The sequence below is a fragment of the Microtus pennsylvanicus genome, chromosome 8 (assembly GCF_037038515.1).
Source record: "Microtus pennsylvanicus isolate mMicPen1 chromosome 8, mMicPen1.hap1, whole genome shotgun sequence".
Classification (NCBI taxonomy): Eukaryota; Metazoa; Chordata; class Mammalia; order Rodentia; family Cricetidae; genus Microtus; species Microtus pennsylvanicus.
In genome coordinates, this window is record NC_134586.1 from 33,821,978 (window position 1) to 33,845,007 (window position 23,030).

At 50.9% G+C, this 23,030-nt stretch overlaps 1 protein-coding gene across 6 annotated transcripts; it reads right to left on the reverse strand.

Moving 5' to 3' along the window:
* Positions 1 to 32: 32 nt before the first annotated feature.
* On the reverse strand, positions 33 to 20,172 carry Ttll3 (tubulin tyrosine ligase like 3). 6 transcript variants are annotated; one of them, XM_075983204.1, is made up of 14 exons: positions 19,721 to 20,172; positions 19,420 to 19,511; positions 17,759 to 17,927; positions 17,524 to 17,621; positions 14,611 to 14,739; positions 13,335 to 13,449; positions 12,408 to 12,506; positions 10,618 to 10,813; positions 8,311 to 8,459; positions 6,417 to 6,660; positions 4,767 to 5,202; positions 1,518 to 1,788; positions 537 to 763; positions 33 to 414 (listed from the first exon to the last, which is right to left on the reverse strand). In XM_075983204.1, exons 1-14 carry the CDS (start codon positions 20,115 to 20,117, stop codon positions 157 to 159), a joined length of 2,880 nt encoding a protein of 959 aa, XP_075839319.1. In that variant the 5' UTR covers positions 20,118 to 20,172; the 3' UTR covers positions 33 to 156. The 6 variants fall into 6 exon arrangements, with proteins under 6 accessions (XP_075839319.1, XP_075839314.1, XP_075839315.1 ...); XM_075983205.1 differs by lacking the exon at positions 33 to 414 and adding an exon at positions 928 to 1,004 and having other exon boundaries at positions 499 to 763; XM_075983199.1 differs by having other exon boundaries at positions 122 to 763.
* Positions 20,173 to 23,030: the final 2,858 nt, after the last annotated feature.

Consider the following 23,030-nt stretch of genomic DNA (forward strand, 5'->3'; position numbering starts at 1 on the left):
CTGTTATTGGATAGGGACTGTGGCCCTTGCTGGTGCAGGCCCTGCTGGTCAGCTCCTGTTATGAGCCTTGTCTCACATTATTCAAGCCAAGCCTGAAGAACTTTACTTGTTTTTTTTTTTTAATATGATTCTGGATCCAGGATGGGGCAGTGGAGATCAGAACAGGGGTTTCTCTATCCTTATAGCCTCCCTGGTCCACAGTGTCTGGGATGTCAAAATAAGGGTCAAGGGTTTGGGGAAGCTCAGTCTCTTCTCAGGGTATGCCTCAGCCCTGGGTTTGTCGCAGAGTCTGGCCTTGAACTTGCCTTTGACTTTGACTTTCCTGTGGGTGCTAGGAAGAGGTCCAGCTTCAAAGGGCAGAGGCCAAGAGGCACTTCCAAAGTGGGGGCCTCGAAGGTGCAGGGGAATAGCAGCCTCGGTGTAAAGGAGGGGAGGGAGAGAGATGATCAGGCCTCTGCCCACTGTCTGTGCCCTTCAGCCCCGACCCCACTGCTCAGCACTACCCGCCAGGGTATGAGGTGCAGCTCAAAGCCCACCTTTCCCGGTTTCAGCATGCTGGGTGCCAGCTTGAGGTCAGGGTGAGGTGGGAAGGACATCAGAACCTTGGCAGTGGGTAGAGTCATCAAGGCCTTGCCTGTGGTTGACAGAGCCTTAGAGCCCACCAGCCGGCCACGTTGCAGTCTGAGGACCCGGCCCTGGGGTCGGAGTACGCGGGGAGAAGGCAGCCAGGCCTTGCAATGGAGACTAGGGAAGTAGGAAGGGGCTGTGGGAGAAGGGAAGCTGTGAGGGTCTGGGTAAGGCCCCAGAGCCTGACCAGTTTTTCCACAGGGTATGTGGAGAGGTGGGGGTGGGAGGTGAGGGCAGAGGAGCCCCTCCCAGCTCCTCCAGAGGCAGTGGGAAGAACACAGGGTTGGGGAACCAACAGACCTGGGTCTGCATCCCAGCTCTGCCCCTTCTGAGCTGTGCAACCTCAGGCAACGTCCTTAAACTTCCTGCTACCTCGGCTGGAAAATGGGGACAATAGCGCCTACCTCACTAGGGTGTTGTGAGGGCTGAGGGGGCTGGTTAGGGATCGGGAAGGGCACGGTAGCAGCACCTTTCCCCAGAGAGGAGTGAGGGCTAAGTCTGGCCAGAGCACAGCAGGGGTCTGGACTCCAGGGACGCGCACGCACTCGAGGACCAAGCCGGGGCGTACTCTGGTCTAACTGCCTGGCAGGGTGACTACTTTGGAACACTCATTTGGTTTTATATTTAACGACATTTGGTGAGCAGTGTTGGTACTTGCTATCACTGGTGGCCTTTGGGCATGAGGGCAAGCCCAGACGCTTGGGAAGCGCTTGGAGAGCTGGTGGGAATGGCCTTGGGAGCTCTAGGGCATTTGGGGAACATCTTATTACGCCAGGCCTCAGGTTGTTTCAGACACAGTGACCTGTTGAAAATGTGGCCCACCCTGGTGTTTGAGGGCTCCCAGTTCTGGAGGGTGAGGCAGACCAGGGCTGTGGCACTTTTTGCCTTGCCTTTCTTCCCCTTTCCAGAGACGGAAGTGGCGGCAGTCGAGTCTGGCTTCTCAGGGTGTCCCAGGCTTCTGGCTCCAGCGTCTTTCCTAGAAGCTGACCTGTGGGTAGGGGACCCTGAATCCTTGCCTTCCCCAGAGCCTTGCTGGCTCAGCAGATGAGGGAGTGATGAGCGGACTCCTGAGCGCCGATGGCCCACTGCCATGGGCTTCTTGATGGTAGACCCCTCCACCAGGAGCCGGATACCCACATACTGGGGCACCTCCACAGCAGGCTATGGGCAGGAGAGAAAACAAGGCCATCGCAGACACTAGTGAGAGATGGCAGGACACCATCTAGTGACCAGTGACACAGGCAGAGATGGACAGAGTCAGTTTCTGGGGTATCTGGTCAAGAGGCACTTCTGAGAAACAGGAAGCTCCCTCTGTTCTCAAGGGGGCCAGAGAACCTAGACTCACAGAGCCCCAGGGGGCAGGAAACCAGAGAAGCAGAGATCTTAGCCATGCAGACAAAGCAGTCAATCCCATTGCACACTAAGGTGACCTCTGGCCTGTGTCAGAATGAAAGCAGGTTCCTGCCGTGGGCAACCAGAGGCAGACGGGATTGAGCCATGGTTTTCTGTGTGGATGTAATTCCCATCATGAATACTGAGAAGAGGGATGGGGCTAGAGAGATGGCTCAGAAGTTATTAGCACTGACTGCTCTTCCAGAGGACCCAGATTCAATTCCCAGAATTCACATGGCAGCTCACAATTGTCTGTGACTCCAGCCACACCCACACAGACACACATGCATGCAAAACACCAATGCACAGAGAAAATTGTTTTTTAAAAAAGAGGGAGGTAAGCCGGGCGGTGGTGGCACACGCCTTTAATCCCAGCACTCGGGAGGCAGAGGCAGGCGGATCTCTGTGAGTTCGAGGCCAGCCTGGTCTACAAGAGCTAGTTCCAGGACAGGAACCAAAGCTCCGGAGAAACCCTGTCTCGAAAATCAAAAAAAAAAAAAAAAAAAAACACCACAATAAATATAGAGAAAAATTTAAAAAGCTGCAAATGGGTGGGCGTGGCTTCTAATAGAGGTCTCTGCTGGCAGCCACCTCAGTCCAAGGTCAAATTTGGCATAAGGAACTAGAGGATCTGCTGGTTGTGCCTTGTGACAGTTCCGTGATGTACCCAGCACCACCTAAGTGTTTTTTGCCAAATGTCTCTCTCTACCCTAAACCTCATCAGCTTGTTAACCTATCTTCTAGTTTACAGGACAGAGAACAGACTGAGCTGAACAACACTAGGGGACAAGCAGATAAAGGAGAATGTGGGACAGTGCTACAGCCGGCCTGCCTGGCCTTCAAAGGGCCAGGATGCGGAGCTGTCCTAGATACAGCAATCAGAGAGACAAAGCCACTAGTGTAGCTACCTTAGTTGCGCAATGGCCCTCAAACTCAAAAACAGAACAGCAATAAAAGATACCTGGGGGACAAAGGACATTTGAAAAGTGCGAATGCCCAGGCATTCAGTTTTGTTGTGAGACGAGGTTTCGTGCAGCCCAGGTTGGCCTCAAGCTCACTGTACAGCCAGGAGAACTGTGAACTCCTGCTCCTCCTGCCGCTGCCTCCTGAACGCGGGGTTACAGGTGTGTGTTACCATGCCTGTACAAATTTCGCTCCAGTTTAAACTGCAGATTACTTCCTCTTTCCCATTTTTTCCCCTCTCTTCTAAGACTACGTTGTTGTGACAGATTCTCATTATAAAGCCTAGCTGACCTGACATTTGCTAAGTAAATCAGGCAGGCTGTGAACTTGTGACAGTCCTGCCTCTGTTGCCCAAGTGCTGGGATTGCAGGTATATGTGGATACCTGCTTATATGGCCTCCTTTACCTGGAAGTGTAGCTCAGTGGTACTGCACATGCCAAGCATGCAGGCATGGATTCCGTCCCTAGTGATGGCATCCCTAACAAAAACTGAAGCTTGTTGATCAGGAACTGTAAGAAACACGGGGCCACCCAGGTCACGTGGTCAGTGTTTTCCCTTCCTGTGGCTAACCTAGACTTTGGTGGATCCTAGCTGGAAGACTCCTGCTTATAAATAGTTCTCAGAATTCAGAAACTCTTAAAAACATCCTTTCAAAGCTTTGTATGGTTGTTTTTAAGTTGGGTCTCACTCTGAATACCAGGCTAGCCTGGAACTCACTGTGTAACCCAAGCTTCCCTTGAACTGAAAGTGATCCCTGTCTCGGCCTTCCGAATACTAGGGGGTGGAAGGTTGAAGCCCCATATCCTGCTGTGATGGCTCACCTAAGCTGTCAGCTTGACTGGACTGAGACAACCTAGGCCCCTGGTGGACCCTCAAGGGTGTTTCTAGAGAGAATTAGACCAAGAGGACTTTGACCTTATAAATGGCTTCACCCATTGGTGGGTTCAGATTCTGATAAACTGCTGGGAGATTGCAGCTCCGTGGACAGTGGCATGGTGACTCATACCTGTAAGCTCAGCACTTGGGAGGGCTTGAAGTAGGAGGAATGCTGTGAGTTTCAGGCTAGCCTGGGAGATAGCTTAAGTTCTAGGCCAGCCGAGGCTATACAGAACAAGCCCCTGTTTAAAGAAACTAAAAAAACAATGAAACACAGCCTGGTCTACAAGAGCTAGTTCCAGGATAGGCTCCAAAACCACAGAGAAACCCTGTCTCGAAAAACCAAAAAAAAAAAAAAAAAAAAAAAACAAAAAAACAACAACAACAACAAAAAAAACCAATGAAACAAAGTAATGTTTTTGGCTGAATAAAAAACAATCCTCTTCTTATTATAAATAAGCAAGAACAAATCTGTTTTTGGAAGAGATGAATAGTATAATGATAATCATTATTATAACAATAACAGGCACTACTAATTGATTCTTGATAGACCTTGCAGTTAATGGAGCTCCCATCAGCCTTACTGGGCAAAAACAGTAGCTAAAGCTGTCCTCTGTCCTCTGGCTAGGCACCCCAAACCCCTGTGCAAAGATCAAACCCCTTCACTGTACAGATGAGCGAATGAGCTGCTACCTAGAGGCTTGGAATTACCACTGGAAGCTGATCAGGTCCCAGACCCTCTGAAAATATGTTTCTCAGAGGACAGTAATCTCTACAGATGAGGAGACAAGCCAGAGGGACGTGTCTGTGTTAAGACACCCCTTGGGGACAGGCCAGAAGCCGAGGTCTCCCAGCAGCCCTCAGGGCTTGCTGGGAGGTGCCTGTGGGAGGTGCTGGAACATCTCACCTGCTTATAGATGAGCTCAAAAGCTCCTGTGTTACAGCTGCGGTCCAGCCGCCGGTCAATGACCACACGCAGAGTGTCTGCTTGCACACCAGCACAGAGACGGGCAGTGACAGCTGTGGAAGGTGCCATGGTGGGGCTGGCGTTGATCTCAATCAACCAGGGCCGGAAGTCTTCCCCAAACACAAAGTCGGCCCCATAGAGCTCAAAGCTGGCCTTCCGGCACTGCACAGTGTCTTGGGAGGTCTGCAGGGCGTGGATCACAGCAGCCTTCATGCCGGGTACAATGACACTAGACCAGGCTTTTGGGGCGCCCACCTCCTGCAAGTGAGCCTGAAACCTTTGACTGGACCACATGTTGTCGGGGGGCAGCATCGGGTGCCGGTGGCAGGAGGCCTCCAGGTGTCTCTGGATGGAATTGTTACACAGGTGCACAGAGCTGCAGCAGAGCAGAGACACAGGCTCAGCCCTGGAGCCCAACCTCGGGGCTGCAGGCCGAATCCTGTGGTCAGCCATCCTGGGGAGCTTAACTGACATGGGAGGACAGAAGCTGCCCCTTGACCCCAGCCCCCATTCACTGAAGGCCAGGGCTAGCCATTTCTCAGAACACTCGGGTGTTGCTGACAGGCCACAGTGGCAGGTGCTTTGGTTCACCCTTCCTGTGTGTGGCAGGAGATGAGACGGAGAGGATGACCCTAGATGGTCAAATCCCAGCTTCACCAATGACTGGCTGTGAGACTCAAGCAAGTCATGAACCTGCTTGCCCCTCTCATCACTCGAATGGTAATAACTCACTTCATCGTGTCTGAGAAATGACTGGCACAGCCAAGCAGAAGCACTTATCACCTGTGAAGTGTTGATAGACAGCTACTGTGTATTGCTGTATCGGTCTTCAGATGTGGAAACTGAGGCTGGCCTTTCTCTCTGGAATGGTTGCATGTCACCCAGGCTAGCTTAAAACTTGCCATGTAACTGAGGATGACAGGGAACTGGTTGTCCTGCCTCTGTCTTCCAAGTGCTGGAATCATAGGCATCCACTACTCCACCTGGCTTGATTTTGACTCCTGCCTTAGCCTCCCAAGTTCTAAGATTACAGTTAGGAGCTACCACACCTTGCTTGTTTTGGCTTCAGTGGGGAGTCTCATTATATAGCCCAGGATGTCCTTAAACTCAGAATCCTTCAGACTTAGCCTCACAAGTGCTGGGATTACAGATGGGACTACTGGGCCCCAATAGAAACTGAGGCTTGAGTCGTTTCTCACATCTCTGAAGGATCACAACCTGGATGCTGCCGAGATGGAATTTGAACCCAGGCCTCATCAAGGCTACCTCTCATCCCAAGAGCAAACCACAAGTTGCCTTTCCGCTCTAAGTTTCCCTTAGTCTGCTATTCTACATTTTCTTCATGACATATCAGCTTCTAGCCTGTTAGCCGCGATGACTCAAGCTCATTGCTAGGGTGTAAGCCCTTGGTTAGCTGGAGTTCTCATTCTGCTCATGTTGGTATCCCCGGGGTACTCTCTTGGCAAGCTCCTGCAGGGCAGAGGACGGGTGGATGTGAAAACCCTGCCGCCCCACCTGCAGAGTCCACTGTTCTGTCTGCTGACCTCCCTACTGAATCGGGCAGTCAGGGGAGGTGGAGTAAGGGCTCACTTGTCCAGGTTCTTGAGGGAGAAGGGCTGTGTGGAGAAGCGGATGTAGCTGTCTCGGTAGAACCACACAGTAAGTGGATTCCAGTCAGTCACCAGGAACCACTGTCTCAGGTCAAACTTGGTGCCAAAGATGAGCAGGGGCCGCTCAATGTACTTCTGCACGATCCACTTGCCGTCCTTCATCAGCAGGGGGTTGCAGTCCACCAGCTTCAGCATCTCTTCCAGGTGGTCCATGCACATAATACCTGAGGGGGAACCCAGCTAGTCAGGACCCGAAGGCTCAAGGACCACAGATCCCATCCTAAGCTCTCATCCCGATTCCAGCTGAACCATCTTCCCTCTAGCAAAGCTGAGAATTTAAATAGTTTTTCTAATTAATTGTTTACTAAACTTTGATTTGCTATATACAAGTAAAAATTTAACTGAGGGGTGGGGGCTGGAGAGATGGCTCAACATTAAGAGCACTTGCTGTTCTTGCAGAAGACCCCAGTACTCCTATGGCAGAACCCCAGTTCCAGGGGACCTGACACCCTCTCTGGCCTCCATGGGAAGCAGGCACACACACACACACACCCTGTACATCCATACAAACAGGAAAATACATACACATAATATTAAATAAACATTAGATAAAAAAACTAGATGAGGGCAAGATGGCTGAGTGGGTAAGGCACTTGTCAGCACAGTTGGTCACCTAGCTCAGTTCTTAGAACCCACGCAGGGGAAGAGAGAACAGACCCCTGTCAGTTGTCCTCTGACCATTCTTTTTTGTTTGCTTGTTTTTGTTTCTCGAGACAGGGTTTCTCAGTAGCTATGGAGCCAGTCCTGGAACTCACTACCTTGCTTTCATAGGCTCTTATGGGCTTGGAGGCTGTGGGATGAAGCTGGGCCTGTGGAGAGGCTGTGGTGACATTCAGCAGGTGCCATCTCACTCTGTCACAACTAACCCTGGCTACAGGGTCTCACTGTGTAGTTCTGATTGACCCGGAACTTGTTCTGTAAGACCAGGCTGGCTGGCCTTGAACTCACTGAGATCCGCCTGTCTCTGCCTCCCGAGTGCTGGGGATCAAAGGCGTGCCCCACTATGCCCAGCCTGTTCTCCCTCTTTTTTCTTGTATTTATTTTGTGACAGGTTATGTAGTCCAGGCTGGCTTCATGCTTACTGTGTAGCCAAGGCTGGCCTTGACCACTGCTTTTGTTTCCACTTTGGATGATAATCTAGTACCCCAGGAACAGATACATTTTCCTTTTTCTGTTTTTTTTAAGTTTGTTATTTATGTTTATCTTATGTGTATGAATGTTTTACATATATCTGTATGCCGCATGTGTGCCTGGGGGCCAGAAGAGGGATTGATCCCCTGGAACCGGAGATGCACAGAACACTCACCTTGTGACATTTCACTCACCTCTACGTTACCATGTAGATCTTTTCTAATAAAGAATCTCATCACTACAAGTTTTCTGTCTGTTTCTCAGGAGGCCTTCTGCGGTCTTTAAAGGCCAGGCTGATACTGGGCCCTCGCATGTACTCAGTGGAACCACTGAGTGCTTCAGTGAAGGTAAAGCCCAGGAACGGTCTTAGGGAATGAGAGGCAAAGCAGCCACATCTGTGGCGTGACCACTGACCTAGCACCATGCTGAAGTGTTATGTGCACCATGCCGAGTGGAAGGTGTGCGCTGCATTTAACCTTTCCCTAACAGACCTAGCACCATGCCCACTTCACAATGGAGGACACAGGTTCAGAGAGGTGAACTGACCTGTTCAAGGTCACACAACCTATTAGTGACAGAGCTGAGAGCCAAACGTGGCAGTGGGGCAGCCAGTGCTATTATCCCCCTTGGCATCTAGCGGTAAATAAAGGTACTAAAGCCAGTAGCAAAGGTTGCTCTCCCACCTCGGCCACGGGACTTGGCTCCTGGCTTCACAATCCAGATGTTTCGATCCCCCTCCATGTCGATCTGGGGTACCACAGCCCGAAGCTGCTGTAGAATGTCTTCACAGCGCTGGACCTGGGTCTCTAGGTGTCTCAGTTCTGCCCCTTCACTGTGTAGAGACAGTGGGACTTGGGGAGGTGGGGCCTGGGGCCAAATGAGAGCATAGGACAATCGGAGACCAGGCCCCTGCTATGCTAACCTGCTTTGGTCATGCCTGCCCGAGACACCTAGATAGGTCTCCCCACTTCCCATTCCCAAATCACCAACAGCCTCTAACCTATCTAGATTTCAGCCCTCCCCAATTCCAGTCTACCCTTATTTCCCTAAGATGGGGCACTCACTAAGTCAGGGACCCTGCCAGACACCCCCTGCCCCCCCCCCCCCCCGCACTCCCCCAGCATCCCTCTAGGGAATTATTACTCAGCCAATCTTAGAGGAATGCAAATTGAAGGTGGGAGAGTTAAGGGACCTGCCCAAGGCTACACGGATGGAGTGGCTGAGCCAGGGTGCAGAAGCCTGACTGCTTCACCCAAGGGAGCTCTCGGAGTCCACCCCTCTTTATCTCGACACAACTCTGGTTGACAGCTGTGCTCTCCTAGTCTAAGTCTGCGCAGGCTTGGCTGTATCCCACCTCGCCACGATTTGTTTCTCTCCCATGCTACAGACCGATTTATTCAGTTACTATCTGCCTCTCCTGCTGGCCTTTCTGGTATGTGGTGCAGGGGCTCGAACCCAGGGGCCCAGTAGGCTGAGCACACACACTCTCCTCTTAGCTACAGTGGAACCTGCAGGGCTGTCTTCTGTGGGGTTTGCTGCCTGCTGTATCTCACTCTAACAGAACCCCTGCCACTTAGCAGGCAGTCTGCAAGTCTGTGGACTGAATGGCTGACTGTGTGCATACTTGGGTGGGAGTTGACCTAGACAGTCAGGGGTTACAGCTGTCCCAGACGGATGCCTCATTTAAACTACTGAACAAGCCGGGGGGTGGTGGCGCGCGCCTTTAATCCCAGCACTCGGGAGGCAGAGGCAGGCAGATCTCTGTGAGTTCGAGGCCAGCCTGGTCTACAAGAGCTAGTGCCAGGAGGACAGGCTCCAAAGCTACAGAGAAACTCTGTCTCGAAAAACTAAAAACAAACAAACAAACAAACAAACAAACTACTGGACAACAAAGACCCCCTTGGGTGCTAGGCTCACTTGAACAGTTTGACCTCCCACCATGGATAGCTTTGTTTTTAGGAGCAGCAGCAAGAACAAAGGCGGCTGTGGTGTTGCTCTGTTTGTACTCTAACAAATAAAGATTGCCTGAAGGTCAAAGTAGGGAGCTCAGCCACTAGTTAGCCCTAGAGGCCAGGCAGCGGTGGCACACACTTTAATCCCAGCACTCAGGAGACAGAGGCAGAAGGGTCTCTGTGAGTTCAAGACCACCCTGGGCTACAGGAGATTGGTCTCATCCAAAAGAGAAACAGAGCCACACCTTTAATCCCAGCACTAAGGATGTGGAGACAGAAAGGGATATGGCTGGGCGGAGAGAGGAATATAAGGTGGGAGGAGACAGGAGCTGACTGCCTTCAGTCTGAGGATTCCTGGAAACAGGATCTTGTGCACTTTGGTCTGAGGATTCAATAGAGGTAAAAGGTCTCTCTAATTGCTGTGACGTCTGTTTCCTTCTGATGGTGATTAGCATCCTGGGTCACTCTGACAGATGGCCTCTAGGGTGAAATCTAAGTGCTCTAGATCCTGATTTTGAGGGGACACTCAAGCCTGTGCTGACCCCACAATACAAATTGTCTTATGTTGTTTAGAAAACCCAGTGATATTCCTGGGGTCACAGAGCTTAGGAGATGGGAAGAAAGAACTAGAATTTAAGTCTACTGACAACCCAGGCTACCACCTTGAGTCCATGCTATGCTTTTCTTTCTTTTTTTTTTCTTTTTTTTGGTTTTTTTCGAGACAGGGTTTCTCTGTGGCTTTGGAGCCTGTCCTGGAACTAGCTCTGTAGACCAGGCTGGCCTCAAACTCACAGAGATCTGCCTGCCTCTGCCTCCCGAGTGCTGGGATTAAAGGCGTGCGCCACCACCGCCCGGCCAAGTCCATGCTATGCTAAGGAGAGAAAAGTGGATCGGATTCTCCTGGAGCCATTGGGAGCCTCTGAGGGTCAGGAGTGTCCAGGATAAAAGAAAGTGGGGGGCTTGGGCTGTGCTCCCTGGGGTGGGTCTGACTGTAACACCTGACCATGTGCCCATAGCCCTGCCCTCTAGGGCACTTACTGGACTATTTGGTAGTAGCGCTGGAGGAAGTAGGACCACCCCTCAGGGCTGAAGTAGAGCGGGGCACCTGGGTCCTTGTCGATGTCCTTGTGGGCCATGCTGCTGAGGTGCTCCTCACACGCACTCAGCGCCTCTTCCACAAACTCTGACGACACTATCAGTGCCTTTTTCTCCTGCTTCTTGGGCAGTGTGATTTCTGTAGGGATGGAAGGGACCGAAGCAGGCAGCGTGACACATGCCATCGTCCTTTGCTGACCTGAAACCTGGCACTTACCTGAGGCCTCGCCCGAGTGAACTCGATCCCCAGCCACCTTGGGGCATGATACTCACTCACCTGGAACTGCTCTAAATTCACCGGCAACCCTAGCATTTTGTCCCCGGCCACCACTTACTGGTGGTGCATCTTACTCAACTAAGGCTCCAGCCCGAATGTCCCAAAGGTCTCTAGAGCATACCTACCCCAGCACCCACCACCCCTGGCACAACTTAGCCCTACAATGTACCTGGAAACCTTGCCTAAGTGAACCTACATACACATGAAGCCAACACTTACTTAGCTTCCTACATTCCATCTCTCAGAATCCTGATGGACATCCACAGCCCCGAAGCCACAGAGTGCTAATGTACATGCAAATGGAAGTACTCAGCTGGAAATGATATGCCAACCCCTGCACCAGAGGCTTAGTCCTTTGCCTACTTAAAAACTCAGGACACGCAACCGTACCCTCAACTGCCCACTTGCAGCATTGACCCATACTTAAGTTCAGCACACCGAAGTTTAAATGCAGGGTCTCTGGGCACATACGGTTCCCTGTGGCCCAGATCCTGGCACGTAACAGTCTTTTGGTACCTGATCCACCTAGGTCAAATGACAGCACTTGACGGCGTGTATGTAAGGGTTCCTCCTGAAGGGCCAGGGACTTTTCTCCTTCCAGTAAAGCTGCCCCTTCCTTCCCAGAGTCCCTTGGCCCCAGTATTGTAGAGGGGGAAGGGGAAGCAATATATTGGACCAGCATGCAGAGTGTTTCTCTGTCCCCTCCCTTCCCAAGTGTTCCTTATGTGTAGGAACAGGGTTTTTGGGGGACATCTGTGCATAGCTGAGTTCTTCTGTGTCTTCCCAGAGAACTTGAAGTGGCTATCTCAGGCAGGGATGGGCCATGTGATCTCAGCCTGCCCTCTAAAGTGGTCAGTCAGGCCAGGCGATGGTGGCGCACGCCTTTAATCCCAGCACTCGGTAGGCAGAGGTAGGCGGATCTCTGTGAGTTCGAGACCAGCCTGGTCTACAGAGCTAGTTCCAGGACAGGCTCCAAAGCCACAGAGAAACCCTGTCTCGAAAAACCAAAAAAATAAATAAATAAATAAATAAAATAAAGTGGTCAGTCAGGCCTATCCAAGGGCTGAACAATTGACAATTGACAGGTAGACAGATAAGGGGTAGGTGCAAGGGTCGACTGCAGGACAAGGTAGTAAGCAAAGGACAGACAGGTGGGTGGGGAGACAGGAAGATGGGCTGTGCAAGGGCAGGGAGGGGACGGACGGGTACCGCGCAGAAATGATGGCAGCGGTAGGTGACTGACGTGATCGGCAAGAGATGGCCGGGTGCGAAGATGATGGAGAGAAAGAGCAGACGGTGGCTGGGCGGGTAGGTGGATGGCTGGGTGAGCAGGAGTGAGCAATAGTCACAGACGGGAAAGACGGAGAGGAAGGCTGGTGGCAAAGGCTGCAGTCTGGCCTTGCGACTTAAACGTGCGGATGGACAGATGAGTGGATGGTTGGCACACAGCACTCACCTAGGGCCTCTTCCTTTCTTGTCTGCATGGAGTATGGCTTCTCTTCCGACTTCACCACCAGCTTGAGAACGTTGCGGGCAGCTGTCAGCCAGAAGTCCTCTGCTCCCAGGCAGGGATACCCTGCTCAGCCCCCAGGCTCCAGGCCTCTCCTGGTTCTGGAACCTCACCATGGCTTGCCCCATTTTGGATCCAGAACCTCATTTACCTGTCTCTCTCTAGCACCTGGCTCCTAGCCCAGTTATAGAATATCATACCCATAGTGTGATAGACTTGACACAGACTGTTTCCAGATAGCCTGTACCTGTTTCATTTCTGTCTCTCTCTCTCTCTCTCTTTTCTTTTTTCTTTTTCTTTCTTTCTTTCTTTTTTTTTTTTGAGACAGGGTCTTGTAGCTTTAAGCTGTCCAGCTTGAAATTCACTATATAGACAAGGGTGGTCTCAAATTTGTTGCAGTCCTGCCTCTGCTTCCCTACACTGGGGATTATGGGTGTGACCCACCTCCCATGACCCTCTTTGTCCATTTTGATACTTAACTCTAACCTGAGAACCACACTGCAGCCTAAATCCTATCTAAGGTTTAGAATGTAATTTAATGCTCTGGGTCCAAATGCCAAACTCAGAACCCATATTGGAGCTGGAGCCTACTTTGCTTTAAAGACTCACAGCCTTTTCTGGAACCTGGTCCAGCCTGCAACTTATCTGGATTCCAAATAGAACCAACCCACCAACCTCTAGAACCTGCTCTAGAGTAAAAGCCTGGCTCCCTGGGCTTCTCTATACCAGGGTTGGCCAAGCTAGAGGCTCAGGAATGGAAGAACCATTAGTGGGAGGGAGGGACTGGAGCTACAGAGGAAAGAGGGGACCTGTTGTTTTCCACTGTGGGGCAGGCAACAGGAGGGGGCCAGGCCTGGGCTGGAGTCCTCTTACCTATAAAGGCTTTCTTGTCATCCTCCGCCCCCAGGCGATAGCATCGTGGGAAAAAGGAGTCAGCATCAGCCTCATCGAACCATGGCAGATTCCGGAGGTTGAGACACAGGCCCACCTATGGAGACAGCTGCTGAAAGGGCTGTGGAGGACACAGAGAGTGTTGAGGGGCTCCCCCCCACGCAGCATATGTCCAGAGGCCCAGGAAGACCCACTTGCTAGACCTGACTTGATATCCATTCATCTCCAGTTTGCCCAGCTGAGAAGGCCTCCACCCACCCTTTCCCACCCATAAAATCATATTCCACCCAGGAAGCCTTGACAGTTCACACCATAGTGTGAATGATGTCATAGCCCAGTGGTTCTCAACCTTACTAATGATGTGACCCTTTTTTTTTTTTTTTTTTTTTTTTTTTTTTGGTTTTTCGAGACAGGGTTTCTCTGTGGCTTTGGAGCCTGTCCTGGAACTAGCTCTGTAGACCAGGCTGGCCTCGAACTCACAGAGATCCGCCTGCCTCTGCCTCCCGAGTGCTGGGATTAAAGGCGTGCGCCACCATCGCCCGGCATGATGTGACCCTTTAATACAGTCCCTCATGTATGGTGAGTGCCCCCAGCCATGAAATTATTTTGTTGCTACTTCCTAACTGTAATTTTGCTACTGTTATGAATCATAATGTAAATATCTGATATGCAGGTTACCTGATATGGGACCCCCAAAGAGGCCATGTCCCACAGGTTGAGAACCACTGGCATAACAGACGCTGATAAACCCCTTATCCTTTACACAGCCTTAGATAACAGGCATGCTGCTATTTTCCTCTAAAGATGAGCAAGTGGGCCAGGCGGTGGTGGCGCACGCCTTTAATCCCCGCATTTGGGAGGTAGAGGCAGGTGCATCTCTATGAGTTTGAGGCCAGCCTGGTCTGCAAAGTGAATCCCAGGACAGGCTCCAAAGCTACACAGAGAAACCCTGTCTCGAAAAACAAAAACAAAACAAACAAACCAAAAAGATGAGTAGGTGGAGGCTGGGAGAGGTGGAGCCACTTGCTAAGAAATCCAGTAACAGATATGCTCTCTTCAGGCCAGGGCCCCTTTGTTTCCAATCATTGATTTGGTGTTTTGGTTTTCAGACTTCATGGGAATTGAGCCCATAATCGTCATGCCAACATATGTCAGATATAGTTCAGGGACTAAGTGGGAACCCAAGAACATCTTGTGTTCTTTGCAGAAGTGGGGCTGCCAGCCCACAGGCCAGGGTTGGAGTCCCTGGGATGCCTACCTTTGTAGTGAAGGAGCCAGCACGGGCATAATGGTTTATCATCTGATCCTTGGATAGGAAGCGACAGTCCAGCACATCTCGCCGAGTGGTCCAGATGAGGTAAGGGGTCTCATTCCGAACCATGCGGGACTGGAGGAAAGGGGAGGAGATGGAGACAGGGAGGCCGGTGGGGACAGCTTCTCCCTGCCCTACCACACAGAAAGGAGAAGAGGTGTCAAGGTGTCCTCTGGACTCCCCCAGCTCTGAATAGATAAGGCGTGAGAAGACATCTTCTCCAGAGGATATACGGGGTGAGCAGACAGCAGACCCTTTCCAGCCTCCACTTGTGTTCCAAGGCAATGACTAAGCTGCACACCACGATGCCATACCTTGCTCTGTGACCATCAGTGATTGTCCCAGTAGAAGGACCGTGACTCCGATCAATGCGCACAAAGCATGGACAGAGGCCCTCCATGGACCCGACCTTTCCATTCTCCCTACAACTCTGGGACACAGGATGCTCACCAGTCAGCAGCACTGTAACGGGCTCTGGTCTTTAATTTTAGAGACAGGCTCCTGCTATACAGTCCACGAAAGCCTCAAACTCGCCAGGTAGCCCAGGCTACCTTCTAACTCATGGTCTTCCTGCTTCAGCCTCCCGCTTGCTCGATTACAGATGTGCACCACCCTGCCTGGCTTCAAACTGCCCCCTCTGTGTATTGGGAAATTGCTACCTCTGTGTTTTTCAGGTCAGATGTAGTGGCACACACCCAGCACTCCAAAGGCAGAGGCAGCTGGATAGATTCTGGATCTCTGAGTTCAAAGCCAGCCTGGTCTACATATGGATACCCAGGGTTACATAGAGAAACCTTGTCTTTCAGGGAAAAGAGCAAGTAAGAGAAAAGGCTTCATGTTGACAATTTTGTGTTGTTTTTTAATGAGCTAGTCTCTGTGGCCATGTTTGTGGGGGTCTGTCACTCTGTGCCTCTCTCTGTAGAATGCACTACCTTTACCTTTAACTCTTAGAGGGCTTCACTGAGGACTGAATGAGCTGGACACAGAAGATGCTTAGGACAAGGTGCAAAATGGCCATGGTGGTGCTTGCCTCGTTTTGTTGTTTTGTTTTTTCTTTTTTTGGTTTTTCGAGACAGGGTTTCTCTGTGGCTTTGGAGCCTGTCCTGGAACTAGCTCTTGTAGACCAAGGCTGGCCTCGAACTCACAGAGATCTGCCTGTCTCTGCCTCCGAGTGCTGAGTGCTGGGATTAAAGGCATGTCCACCGCCCGGCTTGTTTTGTTTTTTCTAGACAGGGTTTCTCTGTGTAGCTCTGGCTGTCCTAGAATGCTGTACTAAACCAGGCTGGTCTTGAACTCACAGAGACCAGCCTGCCTCTGCCTCCTGAGTGCTAGGATTAAAGGTGTGCACCACCACCACCTGGACAAAAGGAAAAAAATTTAATTTATTTTTTATGTGCATTGGTGTGAAGGTGTCAGATCCCCTGAAACTGTTGTTACAGACAGTTGTGAGCTGCCATGTGGGTGATAGGAATTGAACCCAGATCCTCTGGAAGAACAGCCAATGTTCTTAACTGCTGAGCCATCTCTCCAGCCCCGCAGGAAGAGAATCTTAATGAGGGATCGTTTAGATCGGGTTGGTCGGTGGGAGGACCCAGATCACCATGGTGATGCTGTTCCTCGGGCTTGGGTCTTGGACTGGATATGAGGAGGGGAGGCTGAGTGGAGAGCAAAGCCTGCATTCATTTCTCCGCTCCAGCTGTTCAAGGCCTTCACCTTGACTTCTCTGTAATGACTGACTCTAACCTAGAACCAGGAGTTAAACTTTCTTTTTTTTTTTTTTTTTTTTTTTGGTTTTTCGAGACAGGGTTTCTCTGTGGTTTTGGAGCCTGTCCTGGAACTAGCTCTTGTAGACCAGGCTGGTCTCGAACTCACAGAGATCCGCCTGTCTCTGCCTCCCGAGTGCTGGGATTAAAGGCGTGCGCCACCACCGCCCGGCCTAGGAGTTAAACTTTCTATGCCAAATTGCTTTCATTATAGAAACAGAAATGAGATTATTGAAGGCAGCCAGAAGACTTGGCACGTGATGGTGCCTGAGTGGGTCCCGAGAGAATCAACTTCAGAAAGTTGTCCTCTGCCCTTCATGTGCGTGTGCAGCTCCACACCCACATACATGCATGTCACACAAAAGAAAAACATGGCGATTTCATACAGTTCACTTGGCTCTGACCTCATACCCTCTCTTCACCACACATGCCCTCCACAGCAGCACCTCTCAAATTTTGGTGTGCATGTTTCTGTATGTGGGAATGTGTGTTCTGTGTGTGCCCATGTGGAGGCCAGAGTACAATCTTGGGGTCCCATCGGGAGCCATCCATCTGGTTTTATACTTTTTAAGGAGGTATTTGGGATTTTTTGTTTGTTGGTTTGCTTGGTCTTTTATGTTTGTTTTTGTTTTTTTTGAGACAGGGTTTCTCTGTGTAGCCCTGGCTGCCCTGGAACCCACTCTGTAGAGCAGTCTGACCTTGAACTCACTGACTTCTGCTTGTCTCTGCCTCCCAAGTGTTGGGATTAAAGGCATTCGCCACCACTGTCCAGCTGACATACCTGGGTTCTGGGGCTTGAACTCGGGTCCTAACTTTATTATTAAAGAATGCATTACCTTTGCTTATCTCTTAAGTTTTAAAGCCATTTCTTACAGCCCTCATTTGCCAAGGGCAAAGGAAAGGGATGCACAAAGTACTTGGCAGGGAGAACCATCAAAGCCACCATGAGTAGAAGATATGGTCACCCTATCAGTCCTACTAAGTTCCTCACCATTCTGCAGATCTAGCCAGTCTTTAGAGAAGCAATCTAGTTTTCCAGAGAAAGAAGGACATCCAACTGCTAGCCCCCCACTTTATTGGCCCCCAGAGTCCTCACCATTAAAGCGTGTACCCCATCCAGGTCATCGAATTCCAGAAAACCATCCAAGTCCAACAGCTGTGGCTCCCGAAAGTCCTCGTTCTCTTCTTCATCCTCTGTGGGTGTGGAGGATGATGCCTTGGGACTGTGTCTATGCCCCACAGTCCTTTAAGGTCTCAACCCTGGACCAGTGAGAAGCAAACGGAAAAGGACTCAAGAAGGACAGCGTGTGCACAGGGAGGGACCTACTCACCATCCTCCATGGCATCACTATCACCCATCAATGAACTGTCTAGATCCTTCTGGGTTGGTGGCAGGATGGTGCCTTGGGGATGGACCATCTTTTTTTCTACCCATCCCCTCTGGCGCAATAGACACCGGATCACTGGGTATCGGCCATGAATCATAAAGATCTTCTTCTGCTGTAAGATGAGAGGCGGGGACTTGCTTCAGCATCAGACATATAGGAGGCAATGGTGACCAGACAGGATCTCTGCCTTCAGGGAATTTTTATTCCCCAGTAGGAGGCAGCTCATAAACAAGAAGAAAAATAAATACAAATAGTTAATAGCTACTAAGTACCTATTATGTAGTAAGCACTTACATGCACCACTAAGAACAATTTGCATTTTAATTACATATTGAAGGCACACAGAGGCTAAACAGTTTCTCCAAAATTACACGGTAGTTAAGTGACAGAGCAAGGATTTCTTCCTTTCTGTTTGGTGCTGGGGATTAGGCCTAGTGCCTTCTGCACGCTAAGCGCATGTTCTATCCCTGGTATTCCCAGTCTCCAGAGTAATGCATGGTCATGGTCACAGCAAACTGGGAAAGAGCCGCGAATGCAGAGCTGAGCAGAGTGGGGTAGCATGTGCACAGGTCCAGAGGCTCGCGAGAAGTCAGAAGGAACTGAGAGGCCAGGGAGAGTGAAGTCTGATAGAGTTCCCAAGAATACTGGAGTATGACTGGACTGTGTAGGGCCCCGTGAACCTTAAAATTTAGCCTTGCATTTTATAAGGAGAAGAATGAGTCAAGAGCATAACTAAGGAAGTCTCTGTAAGTTTGCATGCAACTGCATGGAGCATCAGTGGGGGAGGGGACAGGCACAGAGGCAGATCCTTAGGAGGATGCCACGGTCTGAACAACTGCAATAGTTAGAATGAGGGTGGTAACGTGGAGACTGGGAAGGAGCTGCTTCCCATTCTTGAGGTGTGGATGATGCTGATGGATGGATGGAACTGGAAGAATGGATTTCTGAAGCAAGTGATGGAAAAAGCTGGATACCGGGTTTGGAGGGGGCGCCGACAGGTTTGGACAGTGGAACAGGAGTAAGGTTTGGGATGCAAGTGTGAGATGCTGGTGAGCTCTTTGGAGACATCCATCAGAGGGCTGGATCTCCAGGGTGGGGGTTGGTGGCAGGAAACGTGTGGGGTAGGGCACGGTGTGATCCTGAACTCCTAAACTCAAGGAAAGAGGTGCACGGAGACAGATCGGACCCAGGACCCAAGGAATCACAAACATCTGGGGAGTCTTCAGAGGCAGAGGCCAGGGAACAAGCAACGGGAACCAGGAGTGTGGAGCCAGCCAGCCATTTAGCCTAGGGTGGAATGCAGGAACCATTTGCAATACAGTCCCCCAGCAGGAGAAAGGCAGTTAAGGACTTGGCTCCTTGCTGGGCACCAAGGCCCTAAATGAGAGTAATTTCTAAATTACTAAAGGGCTAGAAGGGCTGGGGATCAGGACCGAGGGAGCTGAAGAATATATCCCTAGGTAGAGATAAATCAGCCACGACTATGGGCCTGATGCGTGCGTGCGTGTGTGTGCTTGTATTAAATCTTTCTTTGACATTTATGGATTTATTTAAGGATATAAGAAACTAGTAAGTGTAACCACCACCACCCCATCCCCTCCAACCTTGACGGCTCGCTCTACGTGGATTTTGGCGTTTCTGAGTCGGCCCATGTGGTGAGGTCCCTTGGAGAATCCTCGCCAGAGGACAAGGGAATCTGCAGAGAGATGCGGAGCAGGAACACAGAAAGCTGGGGGTTGGGCCCAGGGACTTCTCTGACCTCAGGTGCCTGCGCTCCCTTGCCTCTGCCCTGCATCCAGACGCCCAATCTCCAATGCTCTCCAGATTCCCCATTCCTTCCACCCTGGCGACCTTTCTCTTGCAGCCACCAGGGTCTCAGGGCTGGCTGTCTGCGCTGTGCCTCACCATCAGGTGGCGGCGGGGAAGTAGGCAGAGGCTCATCCAGGGTCGGGGGGAGCAGGGAGCAGACCGGGTGGGAGCTCGCAGTGTCGAGGGCACCCGGCGCGAACGACTTGTGGGCGTGGGCGCTGCTTAGGTGGCGTACAGGAAATGGGCTGTAATCCCCATGGCAACGTGTCCCCTCGGGCCTGGCGGAGGCGGGCCCGGGCCATTGCAGGCTCCCAGGCGGGTGGAACTGGGAGCTGCCTGCCAAGGGCCACCGGGAAAGGGAATTGGTGTTGAGCTCGGGCGGCTGCGGCCTCTGGTGCCAGCTGCACTCCGAGCTGCCTTCTTGGCCGTAACAGGCAGCCGCAGGCCTCAGTTGCCCGGCGCTCAGGAAAAGCCCGGCGCTGAGGCCCTGCATGCGCCTGTCGCCAGCTCCCAGCGCCCGAGTGCCTTCGCCCAGGCTCCCTCTCAGGCCCCGCCCTCTGTTTCCCGTCTCCTAGGAGACCATTGCCTAGGCACAATCAGACTCTGGTAGAGGGCTGGAGAGCAGTAATGGGAAGTGGAGAGCCTTTAGTGGTTTTGGCTCTGCCCTCACTTGCTAGGCACTGAGGATGGAAGAACCAAGCACTGGGGCGATTATTAGAGTTCTTTATTATTATTATTATTGTTATTATTATTATTATTTTGTGTGTGCGCTGGCCTACATACACACACACTAAAGCTCTGGGATAAGGGCTGTCAACTGGTCTCTGATCTCATGGAGCTTACAGTGTATGGAAACCCAAAAGTTAGCAAAAGAAACAAAAAGGTGCTGGTTTAAGGGCATGGAAAAAGCAGTGAGCTGAAACTGGGAAGCGGCCTCTTGAAGACAAGGCAGTCCACTCAGGTGACCAGTGAAACAAACAGTGCACATACAAAGGAGCCAGGAGCCACCAAGGGAAGAGATGAAACCACAGCCTAGCAGTGGGAAGTCCCAGCAACTGTCCTGTGAATCTTTGAGAGGGCCGGTGAATTCAAGGCCGAGGTGAGGTTAGATCAGTCCTGTCGGGCCTAGGTGGAGATGGCAGGTCATCTTTGGGTCGCATAAGGGGTGGCGATATAAGGTTCAGAGCACACACTGCCTTTTCCACTAACTTGAAAAAGTCAAATCATTTTTATCAACCGAAGAAATGTAAAGACATTGGGCGGTGGTGGCATACACCTTTAATCCCAGCACTTGGAAGGCAGAGAGGCAGGCGGATCTCTGCAATCCTGAGTTCAGCCTGGTCTATAGAGTGAGTTCCAGGACCAGAAAAGCCTGTCTTAAAAAACCAAGAAAAGAAAGAAAGAAAGAAAGAAAGAAAGAAAGAAAGAAAGAAAGAAAGAAAGGGAAAGACAGAGTACTTCATTCTGGCCAAATCACAACTCAGAAAATAAGTAAGACTCCAAAACAGTACATAATTTGTCTCACAATCAAACAGCATAGCTAAACCTAGTACTAGCTGGGTGGTGGTGGTGGTGCATGCCTTTAATCCCAACACTTGGGAAGCAGAGGCAGGTGGATCTCTGTGAGTTCGAGGCCAGCCTGGTCTACAAGAGCTAGTTCCAGGACAGGCTTCAAAGCTAGAGAAACCCTGTCTTGGGAAAAAACAACAGCAACAACAAAAATAAACCTAGTACAAAGGTCTGATTCCAACACCTTTTTGAGGTCTCAAGTACCTCAGCAGACTTTCAACAACTGGACCACCAGCACACCTGGTGGGATGGAACTCAAGGCTTCATGTATGCCAGACAAAGCAGTCTAGCAGCTGAGCTATCTGCCCAGCCACTTGGGCTTCCTGTGAGGGTTAGAAGTACCAAATGGAGTTGGAGAAGCCGGCTCTAGCAAGTCTACTCAAGCAGTCCAAGAACCCAGCTGTCAGTCACCAGCAAATCTGCCTTTGCAGTGAAGGTCCCCCAGCTACCTGTCCAGCCAACCTTCCCCCCACCTAACATGGCTGGGAACTGGCCTTCCAGAAGAGAGGGAGGGCTAGCTGGTTGGCTGCAATCTAGTCTGCTCTCAGCCTGTAAATCTGGTTTTCGGGACTTTGTACCTTGGGAGAGAATCTACAACGTAAGCAGTTTTGGCTGGCTCACCGGAGCAAGGATGTTCGAGGGTTGGGTGACCAGCTGCCATTTCCTCCTGATCACCGGGTTTCACCAGGAGTACCTTTAACAGTCACTGCAAAGTTACAATAAAGCCATGTACTACAGAGGGTCCAACTAATTCAATAAGGCAGGAGGTCACAGAGGGAGTGTCACAAAGGGACAGCAGCCAGCCAGTCAAGTTGCTCCCACCCCTCCTTTTTTTAACACTTGTTCTTTTCAAAAGACCCCTTTTGGGGGCTGGTGATAGGTTTGCATACTGCTCAATCCCAGCACTGAGAAATAATTCCCTCCAAACCTCAACAAAAACTGCTTTGGCCACCCAGAAAGCCCAGCTCTCTCTCACACACATTTTTAGTTCATTTGAGAAAATTATCTTCCTGTCGTTCAAGGATGGCCTAGAACTCACAGAAGTCCTGCTTCCAATTTCCCTCAAGTGTTGTATTACTAGTGTGAGTCAACAGACCTGGCGCAAGGCCAACTGTTCTTGAAGCTTCCCGATACTCTTCTGCGAGCACACTTACCCCTCCTCCACTCCAATCATGACCACTCTCCAATGCCTATTTACAGACCTCACCTTTTCTGGACCTGAGTTGTATCAGAGTATGACTGTCAGGATTGAGGTACAGCAAATAGAGGGATAAACAGAGGGATCAACCACTGCTCACCCAGCACCCGTGTGGCAGGGGCAGTGCTATACAGCTCCCATTGTCTCTACATATTAGGAGACAGCGAGAGAGGACCGCTTACTTCAGGAGCCAGCAAGAAGTCATAGGCAGTATCTGATGAACTTCCTGAGTAACCTACAACTAACTGTCCAACACCTGTTAAGTCACTAGTGGGACTCAGACTTTGGGATGGTGTGGAGAGTGATTCCGATAGCACAGGCAGAAGTCTCCCTCGAGCTCATAGGATGTGAGATCTGGAGCAAGCGATTTTGGAATGTGGCACCTGTAATCCTCATCCACAAAGTGGGATCCTGGTTTCTGAGGATACCTGAAGATAGAATAGAAGCATGATGTGGAAAACACTGCTGTCTCTGTTCAGGCAGAGACCACCTTCAGAAGAAGGGCGACTGACTGCAGTGAAGGTCTCTGGTCTCCCAATGACAAAATTGTCTGGTGGACTGCTCCAGACCCAGTGCGGTCATACACGACTCCAAGGAATAAAAAGCCCTGTCCTTCCACACATACACAGAGCACAGACC

Coding starts and splice junctions, on each gene's coding strand:
- Ttll3 (XM_075983204.1), bottom strand. CDS start 20,117: ATGCAGGGCCTCAGCGCCGGGCTTTTCCTGAGCGCCGGGCAACTGAGG. Junction 8,460..10,617: donor CGCTACTACCAAATAGTCCA/GTAAGTGCCCTA, acceptor GTCTCTACACAG/TGAAGGGGCAGAACTGAGAC. Junction 1,789..4,766: donor TTGAGCTCATCTATAAGCAG/GTGAGATGTTCC, acceptor TCCTGCCCATAG/CCTGCTGTGGAGGTGCCCCA.